The 14,316-nt window shown below is 37.4% G+C and overlaps 1 protein-coding gene across 2 annotated transcripts in view; it reads right to left on the reverse strand.

Moving 5' to 3' along the window:
• Window positions 1–14,316, reverse strand: part of Rh50 (Rhesus blood group-associated glycoprotein Rh50) — a 199,476-nt gene that overhangs the window by 36,825 nt on the left and 148,335 nt on the right. For both annotated transcript variants that reach the window (XM_089092444.1, XM_089092443.1), the window contains exons 5-6: window positions 13,191–13,329; window positions 8,853–9,016 (exon numbers count right to left, since the gene is read on the reverse strand). In XM_089092444.1, the coding sequence (XP_088948570.1) occupies window positions 8,853–9,016; window positions 13,191–13,329 (303 nt within the window). The remainder of the gene's footprint in view (window positions 1–8,852; window positions 9,017–13,190; window positions 13,330–14,316) is intronic.

The following is a 14,316-nucleotide window of genomic DNA, read 5'->3' on the forward strand; positions in this document are numbered from 1 at the left end:
TTATATTAATTAATCCGTGAAACGAAACCAGTCTGATAGCATCACACACAATCACGCTCCTAGTTACAAAAATGTAATTCATTTAGCTTTATTATTAATATTTTTAAAAACATATTAGCCAAGTTAAAAAAAAAAAAAACCTACTAATCAAATTACAGATTAATTACCACGGATTTAACCTAAAAAATATTCAAATCCTAATCACCAATCAAGTTGTACTCGTTCCTCTTGGCAAAGGTGTAATGACCTGTTTACCTACCAGAAAAACCTGTTTGGTACGGGGGCCTTGTAGAATTCAATAGATGGTATATACTATGATAGGGGGATGAACAAATGACGAAAAGGGAATGTTTTCAGGCTGCTGCTACTTCTACTGCTACCAATACCACTACAGGCGTTACTTCTGTTTTGACTACTGCTAAGCGTACTAAGGTGAAAATTTCAGGAAATGTTGTGGTGGAAATTGAACTAAATTAAAACACACTATGTAAATACAGGTTGTCCAAACGGGCTAAGATGTTGCTTATCAGCAATATTTTAGAAACGGCTTAGAGTATTATGTTGAAACTTCCAGAGCAGAATGAGAGGGATGTTCAACTGACCAAAAGGGAATATGTGCATGCTACTACTGTTACTGCTACCAATACTACTATAACTACTACAACTAATACTCCTACTGCTGCTACTATGACAACTGCTACCACTAAGGTTTAGGGTATAAAGGTGAAAATTTCGAGCAATACTGAGGGAGAAGTTCAAATCAATCAAAACATACTGGGTGCATACTACTACTACTAACTACCAACAACTCACCGCAGCACCAAGCCGCCTGAGGCCAACACAGATACGTAAGCTCCTCCTCCACCCCAATCTATTCAAAGCCTCCCTATTTACACCTGCCCATGAAGTTCCCATTTCCTTTAAATTTTTCTTTATGACGTCCTCCCACCCCAGACGGGGACGACCTGCTTTCCGTTTAGCCCTAGATGGTTGGCCGAAAAGAACAATCTTCGGTAATCTGTCATGCTTCGTCCGCACAACGTGCCTTGGCCATCTCAACCTTTCTTTCATTATAGCCCTAGAGAACGGTATTGAACCACATTTTTCGTATAGCCTATTGTTTGAAATACGGTCAGTCAGCCGGGTACCCAGAACGATCCTTAAGCAATTTCTCTGGAAAACATCTAGCGAATCTTCATCCGCTTTTCGGAGCGTCCATGCTTCAGAGCCATATTTGACCACTGTCATCACTGTAGCTTCTAATATTCTAATCTTGGTTTGCAGGCTTATCTTCCTATTCTTCCAGACTTTTTTTTAACTGTGAAAAGACACCCTGAGCCTTGGCTATTCTATATTTAACATCTTCACTGCTCCCACCATTTTTACTAATAATACTATTAAGGTAAGTAAAGCTGCCCACCTGATCAATCTTTTCATTACCCAACGTCACCTTTTCATCTTCACTTATTCCTAGCCTTAGTGACTTAGTCTACCTAACATTAATTTTCAAACCAATTCTAGTACCCTGAACTCGCAAAAACCTCTAAAACTTCATTCATTTTGCTCACACTTTCATCTAGGATGCTTAAATCATCAGCATAATCCAAGTCCAGGAGGCTTTTTCCTCCCCATTTGATTCCGTGGTCTCCCATTGCCTTTCCTGTGCTCCTTAAAACAAAGTCCATCAAAATAATCCATACAAAGGGGGTTGAACACAACCCCGCTTAACTCCTGATTTAATACAAAACCAGTTGCTAACCTCATTTTCTACCTTAACCGCAGCAGCGTTATTCTTATACATAACACTAATTATTTTAATGTATTTGTCTGGTATATCATGCAAGGATAAAATTTTTACTAAAGCTCTGCTATCAACAGAATTGAACGCTTGCTCATAATATATAAAACTGAGGACCAAAGTAGTTTGACCACTCAGGCACTTCTCAAATATTAACCTAAGAGTGAAAATTTGGTCAACACGTCCTCTACCTTTTCTAAAACCTCATTGTTCCTCTCTTAAAACTTTGTCTACGGCATCTTTCAGTCTAAAAAGTATCATGTTACTATTTACTACCTACAGAGACCAGACTAATGCCTTGATAGTTACCACACTCACTTTTATCACCTTTCGTATAAAGTGGTTTAATTAAGGGTTTCTTATAAGCGTTGGAAACCTCTCCTTTTTAAAAGTTCATATTCATAGTTATCAGTAACATATTTCTAACCTCAAAGGCACCACATTTACGAGACAAATTAACCGCTCTATTGGCAATTGAAACCTTATATTATTCTTTAATTCTTTTTAGTACCGTCACTAATTCCTCCTCACAAAAACAAATCTTCCTTTGGATCCAAGGTATCACAAACTTTTTCATTTTCCTCTATATTTTTTCTTGCAACTCTATCTCGGTTAAGCAAATTCTCAAAATGTTCGGCCCATCTCTCTTTTTGTTTTTTCCTTATCGCTCATTGCGACCCCATTCTTATCTTTAACTGGGCCATGTCCGGATTGACTACTCCCTCTCAATTTGTTAACAGGCCAGTACAATATTTTACTATTATGCCGTCTAGCTGTATCTTCCAGATCCTCGGCAATTTTATCCATGGCCTCCACTTCACACCTCCTTAGTTCATATTTTAATGCTTTCTCCACTTTCTTTACATTTCTTTTGTTTTCATGCGATCTATCACTCAGATAATGCTTGTACAAGTCCTTTCTCCTTTCTATTAAACATAGAGCTTTTTCACTAATATTCTTAGCTGCAGTTCTAGCTTTCTTCCCTAAGACACCTTCAGCAACTTCACAAATTATTTTTCTAATTATCTGAAATTATTCCAACCATCTTCCGCATAATCAAATTTTAAACTCTAAAGTTTAGTATTCAACTGTTCCTGGAAAGTTTCTCTCAAATTCTCATCCTGGAGTCTACCAACATTATAACTTCCCGGGGGGTTGTTACTCTTCCGAAATTTCAGCTTTAAATTAACCCTTGACACTACTAAATGGTGACCTTTACTTTTAACATCAATAACAGCACTCCTATATATTCTAATATCTTGTATTGATCCTGCCAGTCTTCTGTTTACTATCAGATAGTCAATAAGGTTGGCCGTCTTACCATCATGTGAGTACCATGTTACTTATGAGCAATTCTACGACCAAATACTGTATTTGTTGTAACTAGATTGTTATACCTACAAAATTGCAAAAGTCTATATTCTTACTATTTTCTTTTCCTACACCAAATTCACCTAGGCTAGGACAGCATATTTTCCTATTTCTGCCAACCTGGGTGTTAAAATCTCCCAATAAAACCACCATATTTTTACCTGGGAATCTGTCTATTTGCTCTAGTAGCTGTAAGTAAAACTTACCTGAGTCGCTTATATATCTATCAGTCGGTTTTACAGGGGCGTCTGTTACTTTTGTTGAGACTTTAAATTTTCTGGGCATAAATGAGTACTTAATTATCTACTGTCAACACCTCCTCAGTTAAAACAAGACGTAGCAGCTTCCTCTCTGATTTCGAATCATACATTCTGTCTGAGTACCCTATCCTTCCTGCCTAAGTGAACAAATTCTATATCACCTAATGTCATGCTTCCTACCCCTGGGATATGAGTTTTTCCAGTTCGAATCGTCTGAATTCGTCAGTCAAAATTTTGATACGATAGTCATTTTTTAATGTCGTAACATTCGAAGTTCCAATTTTCATGTTCTTTAAATCATTGAAATTATTTTCGCCTCAGGAAAAGCAATGATCCCGGATACTAGTGCAGGACGGGGATCACATATCTTCTCATGTCTACACCGAAGTGCTTAAGCCGGCTTAGAACCGGACAGCAAGAAGTCCCTGGGACCTCCATGAATGCTTTGTGCAATCCTGGCCCATCTTGGTCACTACATGGTTTTCAGCACTTGGCGATGCTCTTCTATCAACAAGAGTCGAAATCCTGCACAGACAGTCTCAAGCCCATTACCTCTGACTCATTATATATTCATGCCTACAAATATTATGCTACTATGGGGAGGCAGCCCATAATAGATAAATTAGCTAGGAAGAGGTTTTTCAGCCTGAAGATGCCCATCAAAACATACCAAGCCCAGAAGAATTATCCATTAGTCAGAATCCCGTGCGAATGCTGTGTCGTTTACTAGGGTATATTTTCTTTGAGGGGCGCCACTCCTCAAGTGGGAATAGAGTTGACCGCAAGGTCCCCAGTCTTGCAGGTACCCCGAAAAGGTTGAAGCAGCCCTTTGCAGAGGCCGTTGTTCATAGATCTGGATCTTACGCCCTGCCGCAGTTGTCCTCCTATAGGGGATCCTCCCGCGATGGTGTTCTGCATCACCATGCAATTTAACCCATTACTGGGAGAAGGTCTGTAACTCATGGGACTTGTGGACAAACCAGTGGGCCCTTTCGAGTGTACATTTTAGGGGCCTTCTTCCTCCTCCACCTGAATTTACGACCCCGGGCGAGGATGTCTCAGTTTCTATTATGGACCCCCAGGGACAAGGTCCCCCCTTGGTCTGTGCGTCCTTTGGAGGTACTCTACATATATGTAGAGCGTTCCCCTATCGCCACCTGGGGACACGCTGAATGGCCTGGGGGAGGCCATGAACAGAAAAATGAAATTAATTAAAAATATTATGTTTCCTTTAAACATGGAAAATGGTATAGTCTTCTGTATGACTTTTTAAACATCAAATTATCATAGGGAAGTATGAACAAAGTTATACAGAAGACTTTTTGGTTTTCTTATTTAATATAACTCAATATTGGTTTGAAAAACAAACGTCTAGCCGAATTTATTGATTTACTTCAACATTAGCCTGTAAAACTAATGTAAAAACTAATGTAAAACTAATGTGTAGCCTGTTTTATTGATTTACTTCAACTTTTATTGATTTACTTCAACTTTTATTAATTTACTTCAAAAAAGCTTTGATATATAAATTTGATTTCTAGTCAAAGATTATAAGACCTTGTGACTCTTTAGATGCTTTGCTGTTAAATTTTTATGATATGATTAATGGCTTTAAGGGGGGTCTAACTGGGAAGCCCCCCAGCCTACCCTGGACACGGTCCTCACTATGAGCTTAGCTCTTGCTAGCTCTATTCATGCAGGTTATGAAATGGGTGTATCAGAAATATAGTATGAACGGCCTGGAGTGGAAGTTGAAGCTTACAGGGGTTGTTACAGGGGATGTTGAAGTAACCAAAAGGCAATGTTTGGGTGCTACTAATAGTACTTTTACCACTGTTACTGTTGCTGCTACTAATATTACAGTTACTACTATTACTGCTGCTACTACTACTACTACTAAAGCTGAGGGTATTAAGGCAAAAATTTTAGGGAATATTGAGAGGATGTTGAACTAAATCAAAACTCACCATATGTATGCAGGTTGTCAAAATAACGTATCAGCAATGGTCCAGGAACTGTTTAGCGTATTAAGTTTAAACTTTTAGCATGTGTTAAGTGGGACGTTGAAAAAATAAGAGTTGCTATGTGCATACTGCTATTATTGATTCTACTTCTACTATAACTAAAGCTAAGGCTGTTAAGGTGAAGCTTTCAGGTAATGTTTAGGGGGGTGGTGAAGTAAATCAAAACACACTATGAGTATGTAGATTGTCTACCAGGAATATATCAGGAACGACTTCGAGCATTAAATTGAAAGTTTCAGAGTATGTTGAGGAGGATTTTGAACTAACTAAAAGGAACTGTGGGCATGCTGTTACTATTATTGCTATTAATTAAAAAAAAAAAATTTTTTCACAAAATAGGTTTTTCAAAGAAAAGTAAAGAACTCCATTAAACCAAAAATGAGCAAAAATAAAATCAAATAATCTACCAAGCGTGAAACTACCACAAATCAGCACCGATAAATAAATGAAACCTAAAACGAACAGAAATTATAATAAATATTTTTGAGTCGCTTTGAGTTTTGAGTCAAACTCAAAACAAGCAGAAATTAACATGAGTAGGGCTCAAAACCCCTATGCCTTCCCAAGGCCAGAACATAATTTGCACTTTACTGAAAAAATATAGATGTGTTTACTTTTATAACTTTAATAAATCAAATAATATTAACATTTTGATTACTAAATATCAGTATATGTATATTAAACTGACATTGCACATTAATTTGTATTTTACAATTCATTTGTATTTACTTTCTTTGATAGCTTAGATACACTTACGTTATTTTGTTTGGTTAAATTTTAAGAGCAGAAGTAGCCCCGAAAGTTTGAACATAATACACTCAGTCGTTCTTGGGATACTGCTGAGATGCCTTATTGGGAATTAGCATTAACACAGTGCATTCTGATTTAATCTTAAGGCAACATTTAGCTTTTAAACATAATGGGAAAATGGGAGGATGGGCGTGGGAGGGGGATTAGTTGCCCTCCAATCACTTTCGACTTTTAAAAAGGGCATTAGCCCTTTCTATTTTCTATCGAACGAGCCCTTTTGGAAGTTCCTAAGACAACTCCTTCGATACGAAGTGCCCTGGTCTAAACAAAAAAAAAACACAAAAATATAATAATACATTGTACCCACATCGATCTTTACTGTAAAAATGTCAAGCCCTCAAATCACTTTTGACTATTAAAAAGGACACTAGCCCTTTGAATTCCCAATCCAATGAGCCCTATTTCACGTTTCTACGACAAAGCTTTCAATAAAAACCTTATATGCCCCGAGGGCATAACTTACAACCCTTACCCTGAGGGTTGTGGGGGTAGTGTCATCCTCTTAGATATAATTTCCGGACCTTTCAACTCCTTTGAACAAAATGGCTATCTCAAAATTTTGATTGGATGTTTTTGGATAAATGGTGGGCTGTGGAAAGGGTGTTATTTGCCTTCCAATCACTTTCGACTATTAAAAAGGGCACTAGCCATTTCAATTTCCAATCAAATGAGCCTTTTTTGAAGTTTGTAAGACAAATTTTCTATTAAAAACCGTATATGCCCCCAAGGCATAACTTACAACCCTTGCACTGAAATCTGTGGGGAAGGGGGGGGGGGTTGTCATCCTCAAAGACCTGATATCCAGAACTTTCAACTACGTTGAACAAAATGGCTATATCAAAATTGTTATTGGATGTGTTTGGGGAAAATGTGGGCGTGAGAGGGGGGTTAGTGGTCCTCCAATCACTTTCGACTATTAAAAAGGGCACTAGACCTTTGAATTTCCAATCGAACAAGCCTTTTTTGAAGTTTCTGCGACAAAACTTTCTATACAAACATTATATGCCCCCAGGGGCATTACTTACAACCCTTGCCCTGAAGGCTGTGGGGGAGTGTCCTTCTCAAAAACGGAATTTCCATCTTGAAATCAACTACGCTGAACAAAATGGCTATCTAAAAATTTCGATTGGATGTGTTTGAGAAAATGGTGGGCGTGGAAGGGGTGTTAGTTGCCTTCCAATCAGTTTCGACTATTAAAAAAGCCACTAGCCGTTCCAATTTCCAATCGAATGAGCCTTTTTCCAAGTTTCTACGACAACTCCTTCGATACGAAGTGCCCTGGTCAAAGTAAATAAAACATTGTCCCAATATCGTTCTTTACTTAGACAGCGCTATTGCGCTGCCTATGATTACTACGCCCATGACATATACTTTTACTGAGGCTAAGGGGATTAAAGTCAAACTTTTGGGGGGTATTAAGGGGAATGCTGAACAAAATCAAAATGCAATATGTGCATTCAAGTTCCCAAAAGAATGCATGAGTAATTGCTCAAGAACTGCTTAGAGTGTTAGTTTGAAACTTTTAGGTATGTTGATAATGACGTTGAACTAATCAGAAGGCACTCGATGCATGCAACTACTTCTATTGATACTAACACTTCTAATACTGCTAGTGAGGCTAAGTGTATGAAGATGAAACTTTCAGGGAATGTTTTAGGGGAGTATTGGCCTAAATCAAGACACACTTTTTGCATGCAGACCACCAAAAGGACGTATCAGCAATATCTCTAGAATTATCAAGGGTATCAAGTTGAAACTTTCAAGCATATTAAGGGAGATTTTTAACTAATCAAAAGGCACTATATGGATACCACTTGTCCACTACTACTACTATAACTGGTACTACTACAGCTACAACAGATACTACTACAACTACTACTGCTAGTACTGCTGAAGCTAAGGGCGTTATAGCGAAACTTTCACGGCATGCTGAGGAGGATCTTAAACTAGTTCAAAACACACTATGTTGATTGAGGTTATTTAAAGGGCGTAACAGCTATATCCCAGAAAAGCCTTTGAGTATTAAGTTTAAAGTATTAGTACATGCTAAGGGGGATGTCGAAACAACCAAAAAGTACTATATGTATGTTGGGACCTTTGGCCCCTTTTTGTATAAGAAAAATGCCCTTTTTATAAATTTATCTTCAATTGTAAGTTCTAAACCCCGGGATAGGCTTTTATTACGAGGCGTCTGAAGGAATCCACTAATTAGCTAATGTCTGAAAAAGCCAGGTGAGCGATGACTCATACAGCTTAAATTTACAGCCCTAAAAGCTTCGAAGGATACTGGGAGTTTAATTTGAATCGCCAACAAACCCTCAAATCCCCCTAATCCCTCCATAATGCTGGTGGTAGAGAGTTTTACCACTATAATAATGCATACTAGTTTGGCAACTTCTGCTGTTACCGTCAATACTACTACTAAGACTAAGGGTATTAACGAGAAATATCCACTCCTGTAACTTTTGATACCTCTTGACTTTAGAAAAATGCATTGCACATCATGATTATGATATTACTGTATATTATTTATCTTTTCTTTACTCTGCACATCAAATATAATGCTTTGTGAAAAATGAGAATGCTCACCATATCCCATTTGTTTTCTTTGCTCACTAGTGCTGATACTGCAAAAGCTGTAACACAGCATGCTGCAAGTGAGTAGTAAGTGTTTATTACAGCTCTGTGCTGCTGGTCGCCAATTCCCGGTGAAGCGTTGAAACTTGGCCAGAACAACCATAGAAATATCGTGCCTGTAACAATAAAATTCAAAAATATTTCCAATAACAACAAAACTATCTTAATTTGAGTCTGATTATGCATAATTAGAAAAAAAGTTCAACCAACTTCTTACGATTGTCATAACGGACGTGAGACTGTCACAAATGCATCTAAAACGATTGATTTACGTGTGAAGGCTGAACACGAAAAGAAGCTTCAACAAGATAAACGAACCAACTTTTTGTGATCCACCTACCTGACACGATTTGACAGCGTCGGCAACGAATCGATCATCAAGCTAACTGAATTAAACAATTTTTGTGTTCAATTCCCTGTGAAGCTCGATAAATTTCCACATTCATCCGGCACTTAAGAGAAGATTCAATAGAAGCAGCGTCACTCTACGAAAAAGCAATTTGTCCCATCAAAGACAGTCTCTTCTCGAGACAATCTGTGGTTCAATGCTACTGTAGAAAGGAAACTAGGGACAGAAAGAAGGAAATTAGGGACACAAAGAAGATCCATGATAAATGACACTAGAAAAAATCAGACGAGGGTCGGGATGCGTTTATTAGAGCTCGGAACGATTCTGTTAAACCCACACGCCAAGCTAAAGCTTGACGTGTTAGCTTTAAAGCTCTTTAGCTATAGAGCAACAGATAAAAAGCTTCCCTGCAAGGCGATGATGGAAGATCGTCAAAGAAGCCCTAGCCTCATCTAAACCTACCTCAATTCCATTACTTCATGTTTAAGGGTTGATGATGCACTCTGACCAGGAAAACCGGATGCTCTTGTGAATATTTTTGAAAAGGTCTCTCAACTTGGTGACGTGGGAAGGGAGTCTGCCCTCCCCCATCCCGTTCCATTAAGAGCAGATTCAAAATTCACTAGTGTAAATATAACCTGTAGCAAAGTTTCTAGAGCCCTCTGCCATCTGGATGTCACCAACGCTTCAGGGCCTGATACAATATCCTTGTCCTCAAAAAATTTGCCCCTTAACTTGCTGGCCCTTTCACCTCACTGTTCTGGAAATGCTTTACAGAAGGAACATTCCCAAAAGCCTTCAAAGTTGCTCATATAGTCCCTGTCCCAAAGGCTGGTGCTGATCCTCAGGTTCTTAGCAATGGTAAGTCTAATGATGCAGTTCGTTCCAACTCTATTTCGTGTCGTTTCACCTTTTCTTTTCTTTTTGAAACTCCAACAAATGTGCTTTTCCAACGAACTTCTATCATTAGAATTAATCGAAATTACAGATGGCATTCCTGAATCAGCTTCAGATAGTGATTAAATAAAAAAAAACAAGTTCTTTTAACTGAAAGTCAGGAGTGACATTAAAACTTAAAACGAACACAAATTATTTTGTATATGAAAGGAGCTGTCCCCTCCTCAACGCCCCGCTTTTTACGCTAAAGTTTTACTCTTTCTCACAACTCTACTTTTTAAAACAATAAAAAACTTGTAGTGTAAAGAGTGGGGCGTTGAGGAAGGGACAGTCCCTTTCATATTCGGAATAATTTCTGTTTGTTTTAAGTTTTAATGTCGCTCCTTATTTTCAGTTGAAAAAAATTTATTGTTTAATTTCTAAACGTTTTTGAATTAATGTAGGTTTTGAAGATTGCTCACCGTACATGAATAATTAAAACCAAATTTGCATATTAATTTTACTTTTTTTTAACTAATAAAAATTCCAGATCTAGTGTTAGATCTCATTTGGAGATAAGGCAGAAGGAGCTTCAATAGAATTGGAACATCACTGATGAATATAGGCCTACTATTTGTAGTCTATTTGGTGCATTGTTGCACCAAATAGTAAATAACAGACCAGTAAAACCTAATGGAGAACTAAAGACCATTTAATTAGAATAATAAGCTCTTTTAAAAGTTCTAAAAAACAGCGAGGTATTAAGGAGGAAGTGACCCCTCTCATTTACGTAATAATTTCTGTTTGTCTTAAGTTTTAATGTTGCTCCTTACTTTCAGCTGAATAGATTTGTTTTTTTTTATTGAATTTCTGATCGTTTTATTTTTTAAATAATGCTGGGAAATCCGGCTCGCCTTCTATGGAAAACTCCCTTCTCCCATGAAAATTTTTTCCATGGAAAGATCCTCCCACGTAACCTTACCCCCTCTACCAGAAAAATCCCCCCTGAAAACGTCTATATACTTCCCAATAACCAAAATTATACAATGCAATGGGCAAAGTTCATAAATTGGAGCCCTTCCCCCAGGGACTTTGGTGCGTTAAGTCATCCTCAAAGACAAGTTATTAGGCTTTTCGACTATGCTGAAAAAATGGCTATCTCAAAATTTTGATCGGGTGACTGTTAGGAAAAAATGAGTGAGAGAGGGGGGCTAGCTGCCCTCCAATATTTTTGGTCCCTTAAAAAGGGCACTAGAACTTTTGACTTTCGATCAAATGAACACTTTTTCGATCTTCTACGATCACTGGTTCAATACGATCACCCATGGGAGAAACAAACAAACAAACAAAAAACAAATAAACACGCATCCGTGATCTTTCTTCTGGCAAAAAAATACAAAATTTTTGCCACATTTTTGTGGCACATTTCTGTACATAGGAGCTTGAAAACTCTACAAAGCGGTTCTCTGGTATACTGAATCTGATGGTTTGATTTTCATCTAGATTGCTTGATGTTTTGGGGATGTTTCCCCCCTTTTTGAAAACTTGTAAGATTTTCTCAGGCTCGTAAGTTTTGACGGGTGCCATTAAATTTGGCGAATTTTACATATTTCGAATAAGCATCAAAATTCGATTCTCTGATGTATTCACCAAATTTAATGACACCCGTCATTAAATTTGTCATTAAATTGGGACCCGTCATCCGTCATTAAATTATCTACATCAAAGTGATTATCTTTGATGTAGATAATCACTGGTAAGCAAACAAACAAAAAATAAATAAACACGCATCCGTGATCTTTCTTCTGGCAAAAAAAAAAATGCAAAATTCCACATTTTTGTACATAGGAGCTTGAAAACTCAACAAAATAGTTCTCTGGTATGCTGAATCTGATGGTGTGATTTTCATCAAGATTGCTTGATGTTTTGGGGATGTTTCCCCGCTTTTTAAAAAATTGGGCAAATTTTCTCAGGCTCGTAGGTTTTGATGGGTGCCATTAAATTTGATGAATTTTACATATTTTGGATACTAGCACTACTACTACTAACAACTACACGCAGCACCAAGCCGTCTGAGGCCAACACAGCTACGCACGCTCCTGCTCCATCCCAATCTATTCAAAGCCTCTCTTTTTACACCCGCCCACGAAGTTCTCCTCCCATCCCAAACGGGGACGACCGGCTTTCCGTTTAGCCCTAGACGGTTGGCCGAAAAGAACTATCTTCGGCAATCTGTCATTCTTCATCCGCACAACGTGCCCTAGCCACCTCAACCCTTCTTTCATTATAGCCCTAGAGAGCGGTATGGAACCACATTTTTCGTATAGCCTATTGTTTGAAATACGGTTAGTCAGCCTTGTACCCAGAACAATCCTTAAGCAATTTCTCTGGAAAATATCTAGCAAATCGTCATCCGCTTTTCGGAGCGTCCATGCTTCGGAGCCATATTTGACCACTGTCATCACTGTAGCTTCTAATATTCTAATCTTGGTTTGCAGACTTATCTTCCTATTCTTCCAAACTTAATATTTTGAATATTTTCCTATTCATATTTTGAATAAGCATCGAAATTCGATTCTTTGATGTATCTGCTGTTATCTAGACTCTGTTTCATAGAGTTTCGGTTACTATTGATTCACATTGCTCCTTGCTTACAGTTCGTTACCAAGAGCTGTTTGATTCTTCCTCACTTGAGAGTTTTTTCAACTCTTTTAATTTTGGTAAATATGGGCTAGAATTTGTTCTTTATAAATTTATCCCTAAGAGATGGAGGTTACCTAAATCCATAGCCTTATTAATTTTCTGAATTTTTGGCCAAAAAATCTCTGTTTGTTTTATTAAGAAAGATAAAAAATTGGATATTGTGCTTCTTTCAAACTAAATGCTTTGTGAACCTGTCCCTAATTTGGTCCTCATGAGGCACAAGGACCTTCAATTTTATTCCTCTGTTTGAATTCTCTGACTATGCTAAGTGCTATTCTGTGCATTTATCCACTGTTGTAGTAAGATGAAAACTAACCTAGCTAACTGATACTTTTAATTTCAAAATAAGAGTTATAGATTACCTATCATGGCAAAAACATCTGAATGATAAACTGCTCCTTCTTTTGGAGATCGATGGTCTCTTTTGAGAACAAAGCTGACCATTAAACCAAAATAAGCTCCAAAAACATGAACAAACATCGAAGCCCCGATGTCAGCAACCTATAAAAATATATTTAGAAATAGGTAAGAATGTGAAATGTATAAAGATGCTCAAAAAGTTGCTACATTTAAAGTAAAATATTTTAAACATCGGTTTCTTGTAATGCGTATACCCCACAATAGTAACACTGATTCAACACGAAAAAAAACAATAATATGCGTACAACAGCATCAATAATGTACCCTCCATGCATAATTCTGCATGTAGTCTATGATAAACCGCATAACATTTGTAGGCTAATTGGCCAATGATAGCTGGAATGAAGACATATTTTATCGGACAAGGGAAACCTGGGCAAATAACTACGTTACCAAATGTCCTCCTCTAACTTCAAGTGAGAGCTCCTGTAGATCGACTCCCAGGGAGCCGAAGTTATTTCGTCGTTAAAATCTTGGAAAGACGGTTCCTTATTTATATGCTCATTTTAATAAAAAAAAAGAATATGAAGATAAATAAAAGTTCAAATAGGGATAAAATCCTTTTAATAGACAATGATGATGATAACAGGGATAGAAATTCACAAAATACCATTTATTTTGGTCACATATACAGTGACCGTCATCAGTAGTAAAAGTAGTTTTACTACTGATGACGGTTACTGTATATGTGACCGAAATATCTGGTATTTTTGTGAATTTCTATCACTGTTATCATCATCATTGTCTATTAAAAGGATTTTATCCCTATTTGAACTTTTATTTATCGTCATGGAAAGGCAGTGTGGTCTCCGAAATTATCTAAGAATATGAAAAAAAGATGCAAGGATTCAGTGCAAGGAAAAAGCACTTGGGAATAAGTTAATGCCGTATTTAAAGATACTATTTCACAAACCTTGATCTCATTTTCACTTCTCTAACGCAAGTCTTGCTTAAATGTTTTGCCTGATGTTTTCCTGCTTCCGAAATAATTACCAACAATCATTTGCTAAAGTGTTCTCAATGCAAGTTTAGTAACGCTTTGATCCAACCGACTTCAGTTTTGCTACC

This window comes from Artemia sp. Qi Xiang Cuo, chromosome 7, assembly GCF_049724085.1.
Source record: "Artemia sp. Qi Xiang Cuo chromosome 7, ASM4972408v1, whole genome shotgun sequence".
NCBI lineage: Eukaryota > Metazoa > Arthropoda > Branchiopoda > Anostraca > Artemiidae > Artemia > Artemia sp. Qi Xiang Cuo.